The 13,389-nt window shown below is 47.3% G+C and overlaps 2 protein-coding genes across 6 annotated transcripts in view; one reads left to right on the top strand and one right to left on the bottom strand.

Annotated features, from left to right (window-relative positions):
- LAS1L (LAS1 like ribosome biogenesis factor) overlaps positions 1-4,725 on the top strand; it is a 33,552-nt gene extending 28,827 nt beyond the window's left edge. For both annotated transcript variants that reach the window (XR_012788444.1, XM_075573555.1), the window contains exons 12-13: positions 2,947-3,097; positions 4,289-4,725. Coding sequence is in view for 1 of the 2 variants with exons in the window: in XM_075573555.1 (XP_075429670.1) it covers positions 2,947-3,097; positions 4,289-4,373 (236 nt within the window). In the remaining variant the exon portion in view is untranslated. The remainder of the gene's footprint in view (positions 1-2,946; positions 3,098-4,288) is intronic.
- Positions 4,726-5,995: 1,270 nt separating this feature from the next.
- ZC3H12B (zinc finger CCCH-type containing 12B) overlaps positions 5,996-13,389 on the bottom strand; it is a 49,552-nt gene continuing 42,158 nt past the window's right edge. For 3 of the 4 annotated variants that reach the window (XM_075573551.1, XM_075573553.1, XM_075573552.1), the window contains one exon: positions 5,996-13,200. In XM_075573551.1, coding sequence (XP_075429666.1) covers positions 11,762-13,200 — 1,439 coding nt within the window. In that variant the 3' untranslated portion in view covers positions 5,996-11,761. The remainder of the gene's footprint in view (positions 13,201-13,389) is intronic. The other variant, XR_012788443.1, reaches the window with a different exon arrangement.

Here is a 13,389-nt window from a genome sequence, read left to right as displayed (position 1 = left end):
TGCTGCTCTGTGACAGCAAATAGGATCTTTATTCTTCTGGGTTTTTTAAACGATGTGGGAAGGGAATCCTGTAACGTTTCTGGGATCTTTATAATTTAAAGAATTGTGCATGCACACGCCTGCACACGCACACGCCTGCACACGCACACGCCTGCACACGCACACGCCTGCACACGCACACGCCCCATTTTAATGGTACAGTTGACATGCACAAAGGTTTTTTTTATGCAGACGGGCAATATAATGAATGCCAGTAAGCGCGAGCAGACACCCCAGTGCAAACCTCAGTGTATTAAGAGTCCTCTTAAACCCAGATCTTTGACACTGCCCCTTTAAGAGGTGTGAACATGCAGCTTATGAACCCGTAGAGCAGTGTTTCCCAACCAGGGTTCTGGGGCCCAACCCTAGGGTTCCGTGAGAGGATGAGAAGGTTCCGCAGCCCAACCCTAGGGTTCCGTGAGAGGATGAGAAGGTTCCGCAGCCCAACCCTAGGGTTCCGTGAGAGGATGAGAAGGTTCCGCAGCCCAACCCTAGGGTTCCGTGAGAGGATGATAAGGTTCCGCAGCCCAACCCTAGGGTTCCGTGAGAGGATGAGAAGGTTCCGCAGCCCAACCCTAGGGTTCCGTGAGGATGAGAAGGTTCCGCAGCCCAACCCTGGGGTTCCGTGAGAGGATGAGAAGGTTCCGCAGCCCAACCCTGGGGTTCCGTGAGAGGATGAGAAGGTTCCGTGAGAGGATGAGAAGGTTCCGCAGCCCAACCCTAGGGTTCCGTGAGGATCAAAAGGGGCTACAGGATTTCCCTGATTTAGAGCAGGGCAGTGGCTGGGGGACTGGGCAGTTTCCTCTATCCTGATTGTTGGCATTAACAAGCTGCAGCCAACCAGGAGATGTCGGTAGCCAGTGGCATGTGGCCAAGTAGAAGAGGAAACGGCATGGACCACAGAGGTGCCAGTGTGTGCGCGTGTAATAGTGGGACACAACACTGGTCTTGCGTTCAGCACCCTGGCTGTATGCATTTGCAAAGTATCTGAAATGAATATATTGCTTACACGTTCTCGTTGGGGAATCCCCTTCCTTATTTGCATAAAATGAACTTCCTGTAAAACACTTGTGCAGTAGAGAAGATTATACCGTGGCAGACTGCAGACCTGCTCCTGGAAACAAACATACTGTAACCCAGCATTTCTCTCCCTTTATTACACCGTGCCCCCCTCCCCCCTGCTAGGAAATATTTCTCCAGCAAACACACTTAATCTTATCACAGACTCTCACTAACAAACCTGTGTGACCGGTCCCAGGCAGTGTAGTGTCCTGAGATCGTGGGGGGAACACGCTTAATAATCCCCCCAAACTGCCCCTCACTGTGTGCAGGGGGGGGGGGGGGTTGGTGTATAGCTATCACTCCCTGCGTGCGCTTCCAAAGTCACGCCCCACAATGCCTTGCTGCTGTGGATGCTATACTGCCGCTGTTGGGTATGTTTTGGGAAACCCCTTGGAGATGCTGGGTTCGTGGCAAATCTGGTTGGGAATCACTGATGTAATATAAACCAGTGAGGTCACAGGAGACCAGGACTAATACCAGTGATCAGCGCACCAGACCGAAACACGAGAGTTTATACAATTATTTTATTGGAAAGAGAAATATCCACAACTATACAAATAAACAGACAACACACATACTCACAACTGAGGGAAACTGTGAGTAACCTATAGTTCTTGTTGCAAGGATGTCCTTGCAGAGATTCCCCTGTTCTCTCTTCCCTGCAATGTCCTTTGGAACAGGACTCCAGGCCCCAGCACAGGACACTGCAGCTTCTCTGTTACAGCAACAACTTCTGCAACTCCTATGTCTCACTTCAGTCTAGCTAGGGGTCTCCCTACCCACCTTGTTATACACTAACCCACAGCATTGAAACATTCAGGGCCAGGTGCCGTCTACCTGCTCAGCCCCTGATTGGTGGGTAGGAAGGTGCCGTCTACCTGCCCAGCCCCTGATTGGTGGGTAGGAAGGTGCCGTCTACCTGCCCAGCCCCTGATTGGTGGGTAGGAAGGTGCCGTCTACCTGCCCAGCCCCTGATTGGTGGGTAGGAAGGTGCCGTCTACCTGCCCAGCCCCCGATTGGTGGGTAGGAAGGTGCCGTATACCTGCCCAGCCCCCGATTGGTGGGTAGGAAGGTGCCGTCTACCTGCCCAGCCCCCGATTGGTGGGTAGGAAGGTGCCGTCTACCTGCCCAGCCCCTGATTGGTGGGTAGGAAGGTGCCGTCTACCTGCCCAGCCCCTGATTGGTGGGTAGGAAGGTGCCGTCTACCTGCCCAGCCCGATTGGTGGGTAGGAAGGTGCCGTCTACCTGCCCAGCCCGATTGGTGGGTAGGAAGGTACTGCCTACCTGCCCAGCCCCTGATTGGTGGGTAGGAAGGTACTGCCTATTTGCCTAGCCCCTGATTGGTGGGTAGGAAGGTACTGCCTATTTGCCCAGCCCCTGATTGGTGGGTAGGAAGGTGCGGTCTACGTGCCCAGCCCCTGATTGGTGGGTAGAAATGCAATATAAAAAGAGTAACATACAAAATGTTACAGGGAAAGGTTCCAGACACTTGTGCAACATTTTTCCTGAAATCAAAATGAACTCCTGGTCCCTGAGGTCCTGGAACCGGGCTAAGACATAATACATTATACACATATAACATAATACCAGTGTATTACTGGCAGGCTTGACCTTTATTAACAGCAGCTATATTTACCCCTCCCGCCCCACACACCTGTCTACATCTGCTTGTTGCAGAACAATAGTGCAAACACATAACTGACGCTAGGTACAATGACATCTTGAGCCCCTAGTGGCCGCTAACCATATACAGACCAGTAGAGCGAGCCCGAGGACTCGGACATTTTAACATCCATATAATAAGCTCTGCTTGGGAGCCGTATAACCCTTTCCCTCTCCCCACAGAGTTTGTGAAGTGGGGCGAGTACCCTCTTGGGGTAGCTCCAGGGCAAACTGAGGATCCCGGCTGCCTCCTATTGGACAGTTACTCTGTGATGTCAGTACTTGACCAGCAGGGCACGGAGGCCAGGAGAAATGGGCACAGTGTCCCCATAAGGTGAGTTAGTGGGTGTGGGACAGGTTCTCTGCTCGAAGCCCCTCGCTGACAGATATCCCCTAATCCATTCCCTGCGAAAAGGCTTTAGGTTTAGAGAAATGACCGCCTTGGACTTGCTGTGGCATTCTTGGCACGTTGAGTAATAATTTAAACTTCCTTCTACTAATTCTGCTGAGGATCCCTCATAGGACTGAAACATTGGCCCAGGTCTCTGTGTCCAATGGAATAACCCCCCCCAACTAAGAATTTATCAATTCTGTGGAACCCCAACCCTCTCTAATAGCGTGCCTGAGATCAGATGCATTGTAAGGAACCCCAACCCACTCTAATAGCGCGTCTGAGATTAGACACATTGTAAGGAACCCCAACCCTCTCTAATAGCGCGCCTGAGATCAGATGCATTGTAAGGAACCCCAACCCTCTCTAATAGCGCGTCTGAGATCAGATGCATTGTAAGAACCCCAACCCTCTCTAATAGCGCGTCTGAGATCAGATGCATTGTAAGAACCCCAACACTCTCTAATAGCGCGTCTGAGATCAGATGCATTGTAAGGAACCCCAACCCTCTCTAATAGCGTGTCTGAGATCAGATGCATTGTAAGGAACCCCAACCCTCTCTAATAGTGCGTCTGAGATCAGATGTAATTTCTTCTGTATTTGGTACAATTTTTAAATGACCCGATGATTGCGGGGAACCTCTCAGGGTTCTTGGGAATCCTGGATCTGTTGCCCAAGCAGAAATATATGTTCCAAAGTAAGCACTTCGTTAACAGTTGTGTATTTGTAACTAACTCAGTTGTGTAGTATTGGGTAATACTTACGGCATTTTTTTCATTTCCACTCTTTCCACCTTAACGGTTTTTAATGTATTAAGCTTCCTTGAGTTGTTAAAGCCGCCATTTAAGCAGCCGCACTTTTCACCGATTGATCGGCAGGTTACTGTGTAGATAATGGCTTTGCTGTCATTGTAAGGATGCATTTATTGAAACAAAAAAAGTGCACCAGGAAATGCGGCTTTAATGCGGCTTTAATAGCGCCGTAAACTTGGACCCAGAAACCCAGTGCGACAAGCACATTGGGGAAAGCCACTGGATGTATAAGACCTGGAGCCCTTTTTAGCAGAAAGTACAAAGTTGCGGTGATCATTTCTGTGAAATTCCCCTTTTTACTGAAGCGGTGTCGTCTTTTCAGCCCTTCTGCAGTCGTCCCATCTGAAAATCTGCTGTGGAATCCGAGCGAGCTGCATTGTCTCAAAGCAGGATTGCTGCTGTTCTGAAGCGCTGTCCCCAGGACTCCTCCCCCTGCGCATGCACTCAACTAACATGGAAGAGCAGGTGCAAGGATGCGGTTGGGACTTTGGGAAGGACATTACCTTAACTGCTGTAAGCGCCAGCAATGCATAAGTCTTGCAGTGAAGCAGTTACATGTCAAAGCATCCCTGGACCTATAGCATTTGGGAATCAACGCTTGTGGGAAGTGAAGAGAGGAACCACTTGGAAGCCGTAGGAACTGGCAAACCCCGCGTCTGCGAGTGTCAGAACGGCAGCTCCTTGGGCTCTTGTTTATGTAACGTTGTGCTGGTTTATTCATATTTTGAATGCAGAGTATAAAGGAAACTCTACGTGGTGTTTTTGTGGTATGCATTTTTGGGTTTGCCTCTTCAGACAGAACCTTAGAACAGGGGTAATCAACTTGTCCTCAAACACACCCCACCCCCCCCCCCCCAACTGGTCAGGTTTACAGGATATCCCTGCATCAGCACGGGTGACTGACTGAGACAGCTGTGCTGAAGCAGGAACTGATTGAGCCACGTGTGCTGAAGCTGTGATATCCTGAAAACCTGACCTGTTGGGGGTGGTTTTGAGAACCTCTGCCTTTGACTGTAGTCTTGTCTACAACTTCTGATTGGCGTTGGTTTCCTTCAACAAATGTGATACTCTACAGAGAATACTTCCGTTTTGCGCAGTTTCTTGCAAAGTTGTGTTCAGAGTCGTATTAGATTTATTAAAGTTTACCATTTGGCAAAAGAATTGCATCAGATTTATCAAAGGAAAAAAAAACCCTCTGTCCAGGTTCCTTTTTTCTTTAATAAATCTGGTGCCGTTTTTGCAGCTTTTGCCAGTGTTGCATCCATGAAACATGGTAAATCACTCCATTAATTTCAGCAAAATGATGCACGGACCTTTATTTTCATATCGTGTCGGTCTTCCTAGTGAAAATTGTCACTTTTCAGTTCTTAAATGTTTAATTGGATTGGCTTTATAAAAAAAAAAAAGAAAACATCCCGGGGGGGATGGGAAGCAAGGGTCTGCAATAACATTTTAATTTTGGTTATTACAACTGTTTTTTTTCCCCCGCTTTGATTCATGGGACTGGTTTAAAACAGCGCTATATATCACAAAGGATTACTTTTATTGTAAGGGTTCCTAGTTTGGACCTGCCAAGAATGAGACACACTGTTTCTTCCCAGTAGCCAGAACCAAATGCACAAAGTTAGTTCAGAGCTGGACCGCTTTTCTTTCCTCCTTTGTGCCAGAATTTCAGCCCAATGAGGAAGTTCCTTACTCGGTGAACGGAAAATGACAAACATGGGCAGGAACTATTGTAATTCTCCATTATGGACACAAAAAACAAAAATAGGAACGCATGCGCTCCTATTTTTGTTTTTTTGCATTGCTGATTATGCCCCGCTGATCACGGGAGATTGGGAGCTGCGGGGTGACACTGGGTAGCCGTGAGAGGGGGGTCGTTTGGAGAGACAGCGTGCTCAATACAAATTCTCCATTATGGACACTTCAGCTTCTCTCCACTGTGGTCAGAAAGGTGACACTCTTCAGTTAACCCCTTTAGTACCAAACACAACACTGCACGTTAATGCTTTACAAACACCACAATTTGTTTATTTACTTCATTTTTTTTTGTTTTTGGTCATTAAGACTTACATTATATTTGGGTTTCACAGAAATAAACCCAAAGAGATTTTATAAAATGTAACATACAATTACACAACATTTCATTCTACAATATAAAAACAGAATGGCGCAGGTTAGAGCTGTGCGCGTCCACGGGACAATGACGTGGAAATGGTGACGGAGGCAGCTCAATCGCCTAAATAAATTAGCGGCAAAGTGTGGGTCTGAAAAGAAAGGAAGATTGGCCCTGGCAAAGTGTTCGAGAATCACAAGTATTGCTATCACAAATTCTTTTTAATTAAGCCTATGCAATAATTTGGGGACTAATAGTGCGTTAGTTTTTTGCTCCCAGAGGCCCAGTCGCTGAATTTAACGGCCTAACATCCTGCTTTAAAAGTGCAGTCACACTCGAAAAAACACCAGTTTTTGGCAGGGTCTCCGAAGGATGACACAGAAGGGAACAGCAGATAAGAAGTATTATGCCCCGTGTGCCTCTGCTGTAAATCTGCCGGCGCAATGTGATTTTTGGGTCTCTTTCACATTCAGGATTTAGCTAGATGTTTATCCCACGTCTGTTTGAATTCTCTTACTCTATTCACCTCTCCCACCTATTTTATTTATAAAAATGTTTTACCAGGAAGTAATACAGTGAGAGTTACCTCTCGTTTTCAAGTATGTCCTGGGCACAGAGTTATAAAAAAATAAAAAACATACATGGTTACATTAAAAGAACAGAGGTTATACAATGAATTCACAGACATTTCATAGGACAGATAGAGTTGGAAAATTGGGTACAGGGGATAAAGGGCATATGAGTTTCAGATAGAAATAGAGCAGCTTTAACATCAGCGAACGGCAGCAAACGGTTCACACCCTATGCTGAGACTACACAAACATCCACCTCCCTTTCTGTGAAGAAATACTTCCTCACGTTTCCTCTGCCCCTCCAGCCTCTGCCCCTCCAGCCTCTGCTGCACTCAACTTACCATGATTCAGACAGCTGTGTGACACGTCGCCATGGCAACGCGGCCGCATCATTTGACGCCGCTGCAAGGTAGGAGGTGCGAGCACTGGGGCAGAAAAGACGGGGGCTCAGCAGCAAAACATTGCACTCCCCTCCTATAGTACAGAGGGGCCAATTCCAGTCCTCAAGGGCCACCAACAAGTCAGGTTTTCAGGATATCCCTGCTTCAGCATAGGTGGCTCAATTGAAGACAGCCACTGATTGAGCCACCTGTGCTGAAGCAGGGATCTCCATAAACCCTGATCTGTTGGTAGCCCTTGAGGACTGGAGTTGGCCAGTCAACAACAGCCACTGATTGAGCCACCTGTGCTGAAGCAGGGATATCCTGGAAACCTGACCTGATGGTGGCTCTTGAGGACTGGAGTTATCCATTCCTGGGCTACATTACAGGCCCAGCTCGCACTGAAAGGAACAGAAACCAAACATGCAACACGTACTAACCCCCCCTCCCCAGCATACACCAGAGAATGTGTTGCATAAAGAAAGGATTGCTGCAGGGGGCGCGGGATCGCTGCAGGGGGCGGCTTGCTGTGTCTCACGGGATCGCTGCAGGGGGCGGCTTGCTGTGTCTCACGAGGGGCGGCTTGCTGTGTCTCACAGGTGTATCTACCGGAGGGTATTTAATACTATAATAAGGGACAGCAATTTACTGCAGACAACTGCAAATGGGATAAACCCCCTGTATTAAATAAGGTATAACATTCATATTTACAAAACACACAATAATAATACAGTGCGTTTGTTATCTACACTTCAGACTGACGTTGCTGGACGTGCACTTTTTTTTATTTTAATCACATGCTGTAAATGTTTCATCCGTCAGACAAATGAACATGATTTATTGATAGAAACAAGGAGACCAAGTAGTGGGGACAGGACAGCTGGGAGCGGCAGGAATCTCAAACACATTTCCATAGGAACAAAGAATTTGGCTGCATTACAGGTTAGGAACGGCAGAAACATTATGTACAATAAACTAGCATGTACCGGTGCTGAATGCCCGTGGTGGACGCCTGCGCTGGTGGGAATTCTCCCCAGCATGGAAAGGGTGAAGGCAGACATTTAATATGCCTGTACTGTATATTCATTACAGCATCTGTACAATCCCTTCCCTCCTTCCCCAAAAGAGCTGCCCTTCCTAGCACTATTTTGCTCTGTTCGCCTTTTCCAGGAGATATCACAAATACCGTTAGGGGAACAACATGGACTGATCTGTAATATCCATACAAATAATTCTAATCCACAGAATTAGAAATTAGTTGGCAGACGAAATGAGGGAAAAATATATATATTGAAGCTAGTTTTCAAGTTTTTGGGGGGTTTGTACTCTTCTACTTAAGTAACACTGCTGCTTTAACCAAAATAAACAGGTCCCTTTAAAAATGGCAGTTACCAACGCACTAAAAGATGGTTAAGTAACATGAGTTGGCGGGTCAGTGGAAATGGAGACGCGCTCGGTAATATACGATCCCTTGAATCACTTCAGATTATTGATCTCAGTATTTTTTCCCTCTTTCATAGCCGAGCCCATTCCCCAAAAAGGGCTTATTCGCCTGGAGTTCTGCGGAACCGTTACCAGAACCCCGTGTTAAACCCGCAGCTGCTGGGCCTGTAATTATATCGCGTCTCTGATAATGTGCTGGTAGCACAGACCCATCGGCACTTCAGTGCTTGGAACTAAAAGGGATAAAGAAGCAGTTCAATAGAAATGCAAAACCGGTGACATTTCTAAACTGTTACTAAACTGCTACTTTACCACAGGATATATTACAGAGCAGTGCCAGCGGTCTCTACAGCAGCAACATAGTTCAACACGGTCTAGATTAGGTAAGTAGCGATGTTCCTACATTAGCAGCTACCCTTCACAAGCAAGAAAATTACAAATAATGCATTATTTTTTTTTTAAAAAGCACTTGAACATGCTCCTCGGTAAGTAGTCTATGTCAGTAAAAGAATTAAAATGACACCTTGATGCCAGTAAAATGCACTCGTCTTGTAACCGTGACCCTATAACTCAGGGGTGGCCAACTCCAGTCCTCAAAGGCCACCAACAGGTCAGGTTTTAAGGCTATCCCTGCTTCAGCACATGTGGCTCAATCAGTGGCTGTCTTCAACTGAGCCACCTGTGTTGAAGCAGGGTTAGCCTTAAAACCTGACCTGTTGGTGGTGTGCCTTTGAGGCCTGGAGTTGGGCCCTCCTATAACTCGTCACCGAGCAGAGCACATACAAAGAGAAGGTACCGGGGATGTCTGCAGCTTTTGCAAGATCGCTTCATCCCATGCAAACTAAAATACACGGGAAAAATGTAACATTGCACACACTGAAAACTAAGAACACCGCGGATATTATCACAGAAGCATTTAGTGGGATTCATTTCTTAACCCTCCGCTTGCCGTGCACACGTTACAGATACTGCAATAACACCATGCGTCTGTCAGAATTCCTTTCCAGGAACAGAATGTCAGTTTAATAAATAAGAGACAATTTATATAATGCTTTGAAGTCTGCACAGGGTCCCTGCGCATCATCTGTACACAGCTATTTATACATTTATATAATGATAATAATAATGTGGTTTGGAAAAGAAGTCTTATTCCGTCATAAATTACAGTGCCCTTTCATAAAGGCGTTTTAACCCCTTCACGGCTGGCAGAAATGACTTCCAGGTTCTTGTGGCAGGGAAGGAGGTTTATACACCGTGAGCTACAACAAAGTGGCACATAGTGTCACAGACATAGCAGTGAAAATGCATTGCTTCAAACTATTCTACACAATTAGTTTCTTTTTATATACGGTTTTCTTTTAAATATATATATATATATATTTTTTTTTTTACACATATTTTCCTCAGTTTGGTTTTAAATACAATCAAGAAAAAAAAGATACAATTTGTATCAACAAACAAAAGGTCATTTCTGGTTGTGAGGCGGATATTTCGGCTGCCCTCCTCATGCGTGAACGGAATAGCAGAGATGCGTGCGCACTGAGGGGGCGGAGAAATAACTAGGGCCGCGGGACAGAGGGTGCGACGCTCACAAGCTTCTGTATTCAATGCGGACAACAAAAGGTGCAATCCTTTCAATAAAACCTTCTGTGTGGTGAACACACACACACACACACACACACACACACACTAAAAATGGCTGCCAATTCATTTGTAGGACATAATGGTTCTGATTCAATGCGTATGCATCTTAAGTAAAAAAAATGTATAAATAAATAAAAATAGGATATTTTCTTTACATCTGTGTCCCTTTGGGGAAGTATTAGCCCCTCCGTCCTACTTTTAAAGTAAACATTATACTTTCATGTCATTCTCTCCGCGTGACCCTGTGTGCAATTTGGGGTATTTTTCGACCTGCACCTTTCGTTTTTTGATCCGTATTGAGAAGCTTGGACGTGTTCACGCTGAAAATCAAACTGAGGAGTTAAAAGCTGAAGCATTTTAGGAGCAGCCGAAGACCCGTCCTCAGAGGGCCAGAGAAAACCCTGACTACAGCCTGACGTTCCGTGAGTTTCACAGGAAGAAACATTTAGGCAGTTATCACCTTCTCATGAAGAAAGAAAAGGGCTCTTCAAACGTGGCCCTTCCACACTTTCATGAAAAAAACCTGAAGTCGACAAAAGTCCGTGGTTCGGGGATACCGACAACGGGGGCGACTTCAACATCTCCGAGTATTATACAATGGATTCCTTACAAAATTAAATAAGAGATCGAGGGGTTGGGGATCCGCAACCTGAGCAGCAGAAAACAAGCAAAGAAATCGCCTGGCCAGGCAATGTTATCTGCACTGTTTGTTTTAACATATACTGTATATGTACACACTTCTCTACCACAAAACAGGCGCAACACTTTAGCAAACCTTTGCCATGGAAGGAGGGACAGAAGGGAGCGTGGCCCTGTGTGTGAATAATTCAGGACCCGCTGGGAGAGGGAAGCAGTTCTGACGGCAACACCTTTTTTTGCCGCATGTGCCTGCTAAGCATTGAAACGGTCGCATACCGTCGGTCAGGTGGGAATGGCGAGATTTGGTCTCAGCTCTGGTAACTCGGCAGCCATTTCTTTGGGTATTAGGAAAACTTGGTGGCCACGGGCACTAAAGAGAGACCCTCCCCCCAGCAAAGGTAGCAGAAGGTTGTGCAAACGTAACAAGCTGTTTAAGCACAACTGGTTTAGGAAAAGTATCATATATATATATATATAAAAATATATATGCGCACACACATTTATACATATTTTGAACTGCAAAAACACAATTATGCATGCAATATAATTGCTAACAATTTGTCTGAATAGGCAGCTTCACGCACAGCTGGAGAGGCTTAACACAACATAATGCAAGCAACTCCTGTGCTATAATGGTGCGCTGTGATCTCTGCCACCTGAGGAGCTGACAAGCTCCGTCCACCCGCTGCATCTGGAACTGGAAGGAGCAGCACTGGCCAGCTTAGAAACCTTGCTGCTTAACCTGTCCCACAGGTTTACCAGGGATATAGATCCAGGCAATAAAAGATGCACTCCTCCAGGAGTGCCTTTAAAAATCCCTAACATTCGCTGTAAAAAAATAAATAAAAGTTTGCGGACTAAGTGTTCATGAAGTTTGAACTCTTGCAGGCGACTGCGCAATACGACAGCCGAGTCAGCACGTGTGTGCAGTAAAATGCTGCCTGGCTTCATTCAGGTGGCATGATCAATAGATACTATTGCCCAGACATTATTGGTGCCGATTAGCAGTGGTGGTGCCCCGACCTTAACCTGGAAACGATAACAGCTGCAAGCTGCTGGGCGTCCGTCATGTGTGGGTTCTTCTCCATCACGGAGAGCACCACGCCTGGTGGGAAGATGTTGCATAGGTTCTTGTAGGTCTGGTACTGATGCTCAGGGATCACGTGTTGCTCCCTGTGTTCGCTGGACATGCCTGGCCAGGGGGGATATCTCCAGAGCTGCTCCATCTTCTCGGGCATGCTCCTCACCATGACGGGTTCGTAACAGGGCTGCATCAGGTTGTTGCTCAGCGGGTACGAGTGGTAGCTGTAGGAGTTGCTGGGGCAGGGTAAGGGATCCCAGCTGGCATGCTGCTCGCGGCACAGAGGTGGTCTCCTCTGTCGCATGGGGTTGCTTTCGTACAGGCGGGAGTCCGATATGCTGTCCATTCTGGTCATCACCAGCGCCCGGCCCGGTTGGGCGTTGGCTGAGGGGTGCATGTTCTCGGGGACTGGGTAATCACCGGGACAGCTGGACCGCGCCCCCACCAGCGGGTGCTGGAGGTGCAGCGGTAAATGTGAGGTGGACTGTTTGCGTGGGGCTTGCATGGGTTCCTCCTGCCCGTAGCTCTGGACTCTGGTTAGGGCTTCGTGGTAGCCGTGAGCGAACGGCTGCAGGCGGTTTTGCGGGGGAGGCCTTGGTGGCTTCATGTTCTCTTCGGGACTCTGGTCAGAAATACCCAGATAGAGGTCGTTGTAGGAGGAGTAGGGGTTGCTGCTGGTGTGGCTCATGCAGCTGTCCGGACAGGGGCTGGGGTTTTGGGAGAAGGCTGCTGGGTCCTGTTCTGAGCCGTAGTATTCTGAAGAGCTGTGCATGCTGCTGATGCTCAAGTTGGAGAAGTCACTCAGCATGGAGTAGTAACCGTGGTCTCCTAGAGACTCATATTTAGGGTACTCCTCTGCGTAGCTCACAGAGTTGCCATGACTGTTGGTCACCAGGATCGGGGGATAGTGGATACTTGCCATGTGCTCCAGTGAGGACTTCTGGTGGGCAAACTGTGATGAACCAGGCACGGGGCTGCTGGCAGACCGAGTGTTCAGGGCGCTAACCGCATGGCTCTTGGGTGGGGGGAGGGTTGGGACACTCAGTGCGGACACCAGCGACGGCGCAGAGTTGGCTTCCGACTTGCGAGCTGCTGAGAGCCTCTGCTCGGGTTCCACGGCTGTGGAACGGATGCTGGGATCTGACTGTCTTTTGGGGGCGATGCGTTTAGTTTCAACGCACCCATCCCCCTTGGAGCTGGGCGGTCCCGTGCCACATTTCACCAGTGCCCCATCGCTCATCGTCTTCACCGCAGACAGCTTGGCGCTGATTCTGAGCTCATCTGCCACCGATCTCAGTGGCTGGTTTGCCCGTTCGGGGTGGTAATATTTACACTTGTGCCCGTAGGTACATTTTTTGCCTGAAAGACAAATTTTATAAATTATTGGGATAGAGTCATTTTTACTTAAATTATTAAGATCTCTCACTATTCCCATTACCCCGCTAGTGCCAGCTGGGTCACAAATAGATTGCAGAAATCTCCCGACAATGCATTTTTAGTTCATATTTAAGGGTTATCAAAATAACATATATACACATGTTTTTTTTT

This window comes from Ascaphus truei, chromosome 16 (genome assembly GCF_040206685.1).
Source record: "Ascaphus truei isolate aAscTru1 chromosome 16, aAscTru1.hap1, whole genome shotgun sequence".
Classification (NCBI taxonomy): Eukaryota; Metazoa; Chordata; class Amphibia; order Anura; family Ascaphidae; genus Ascaphus; species Ascaphus truei.
The sequence above is the reverse complement of the archived record's forward strand: the minus strand, read 5'-3'. Positions and strand labels throughout refer to the sequence as shown.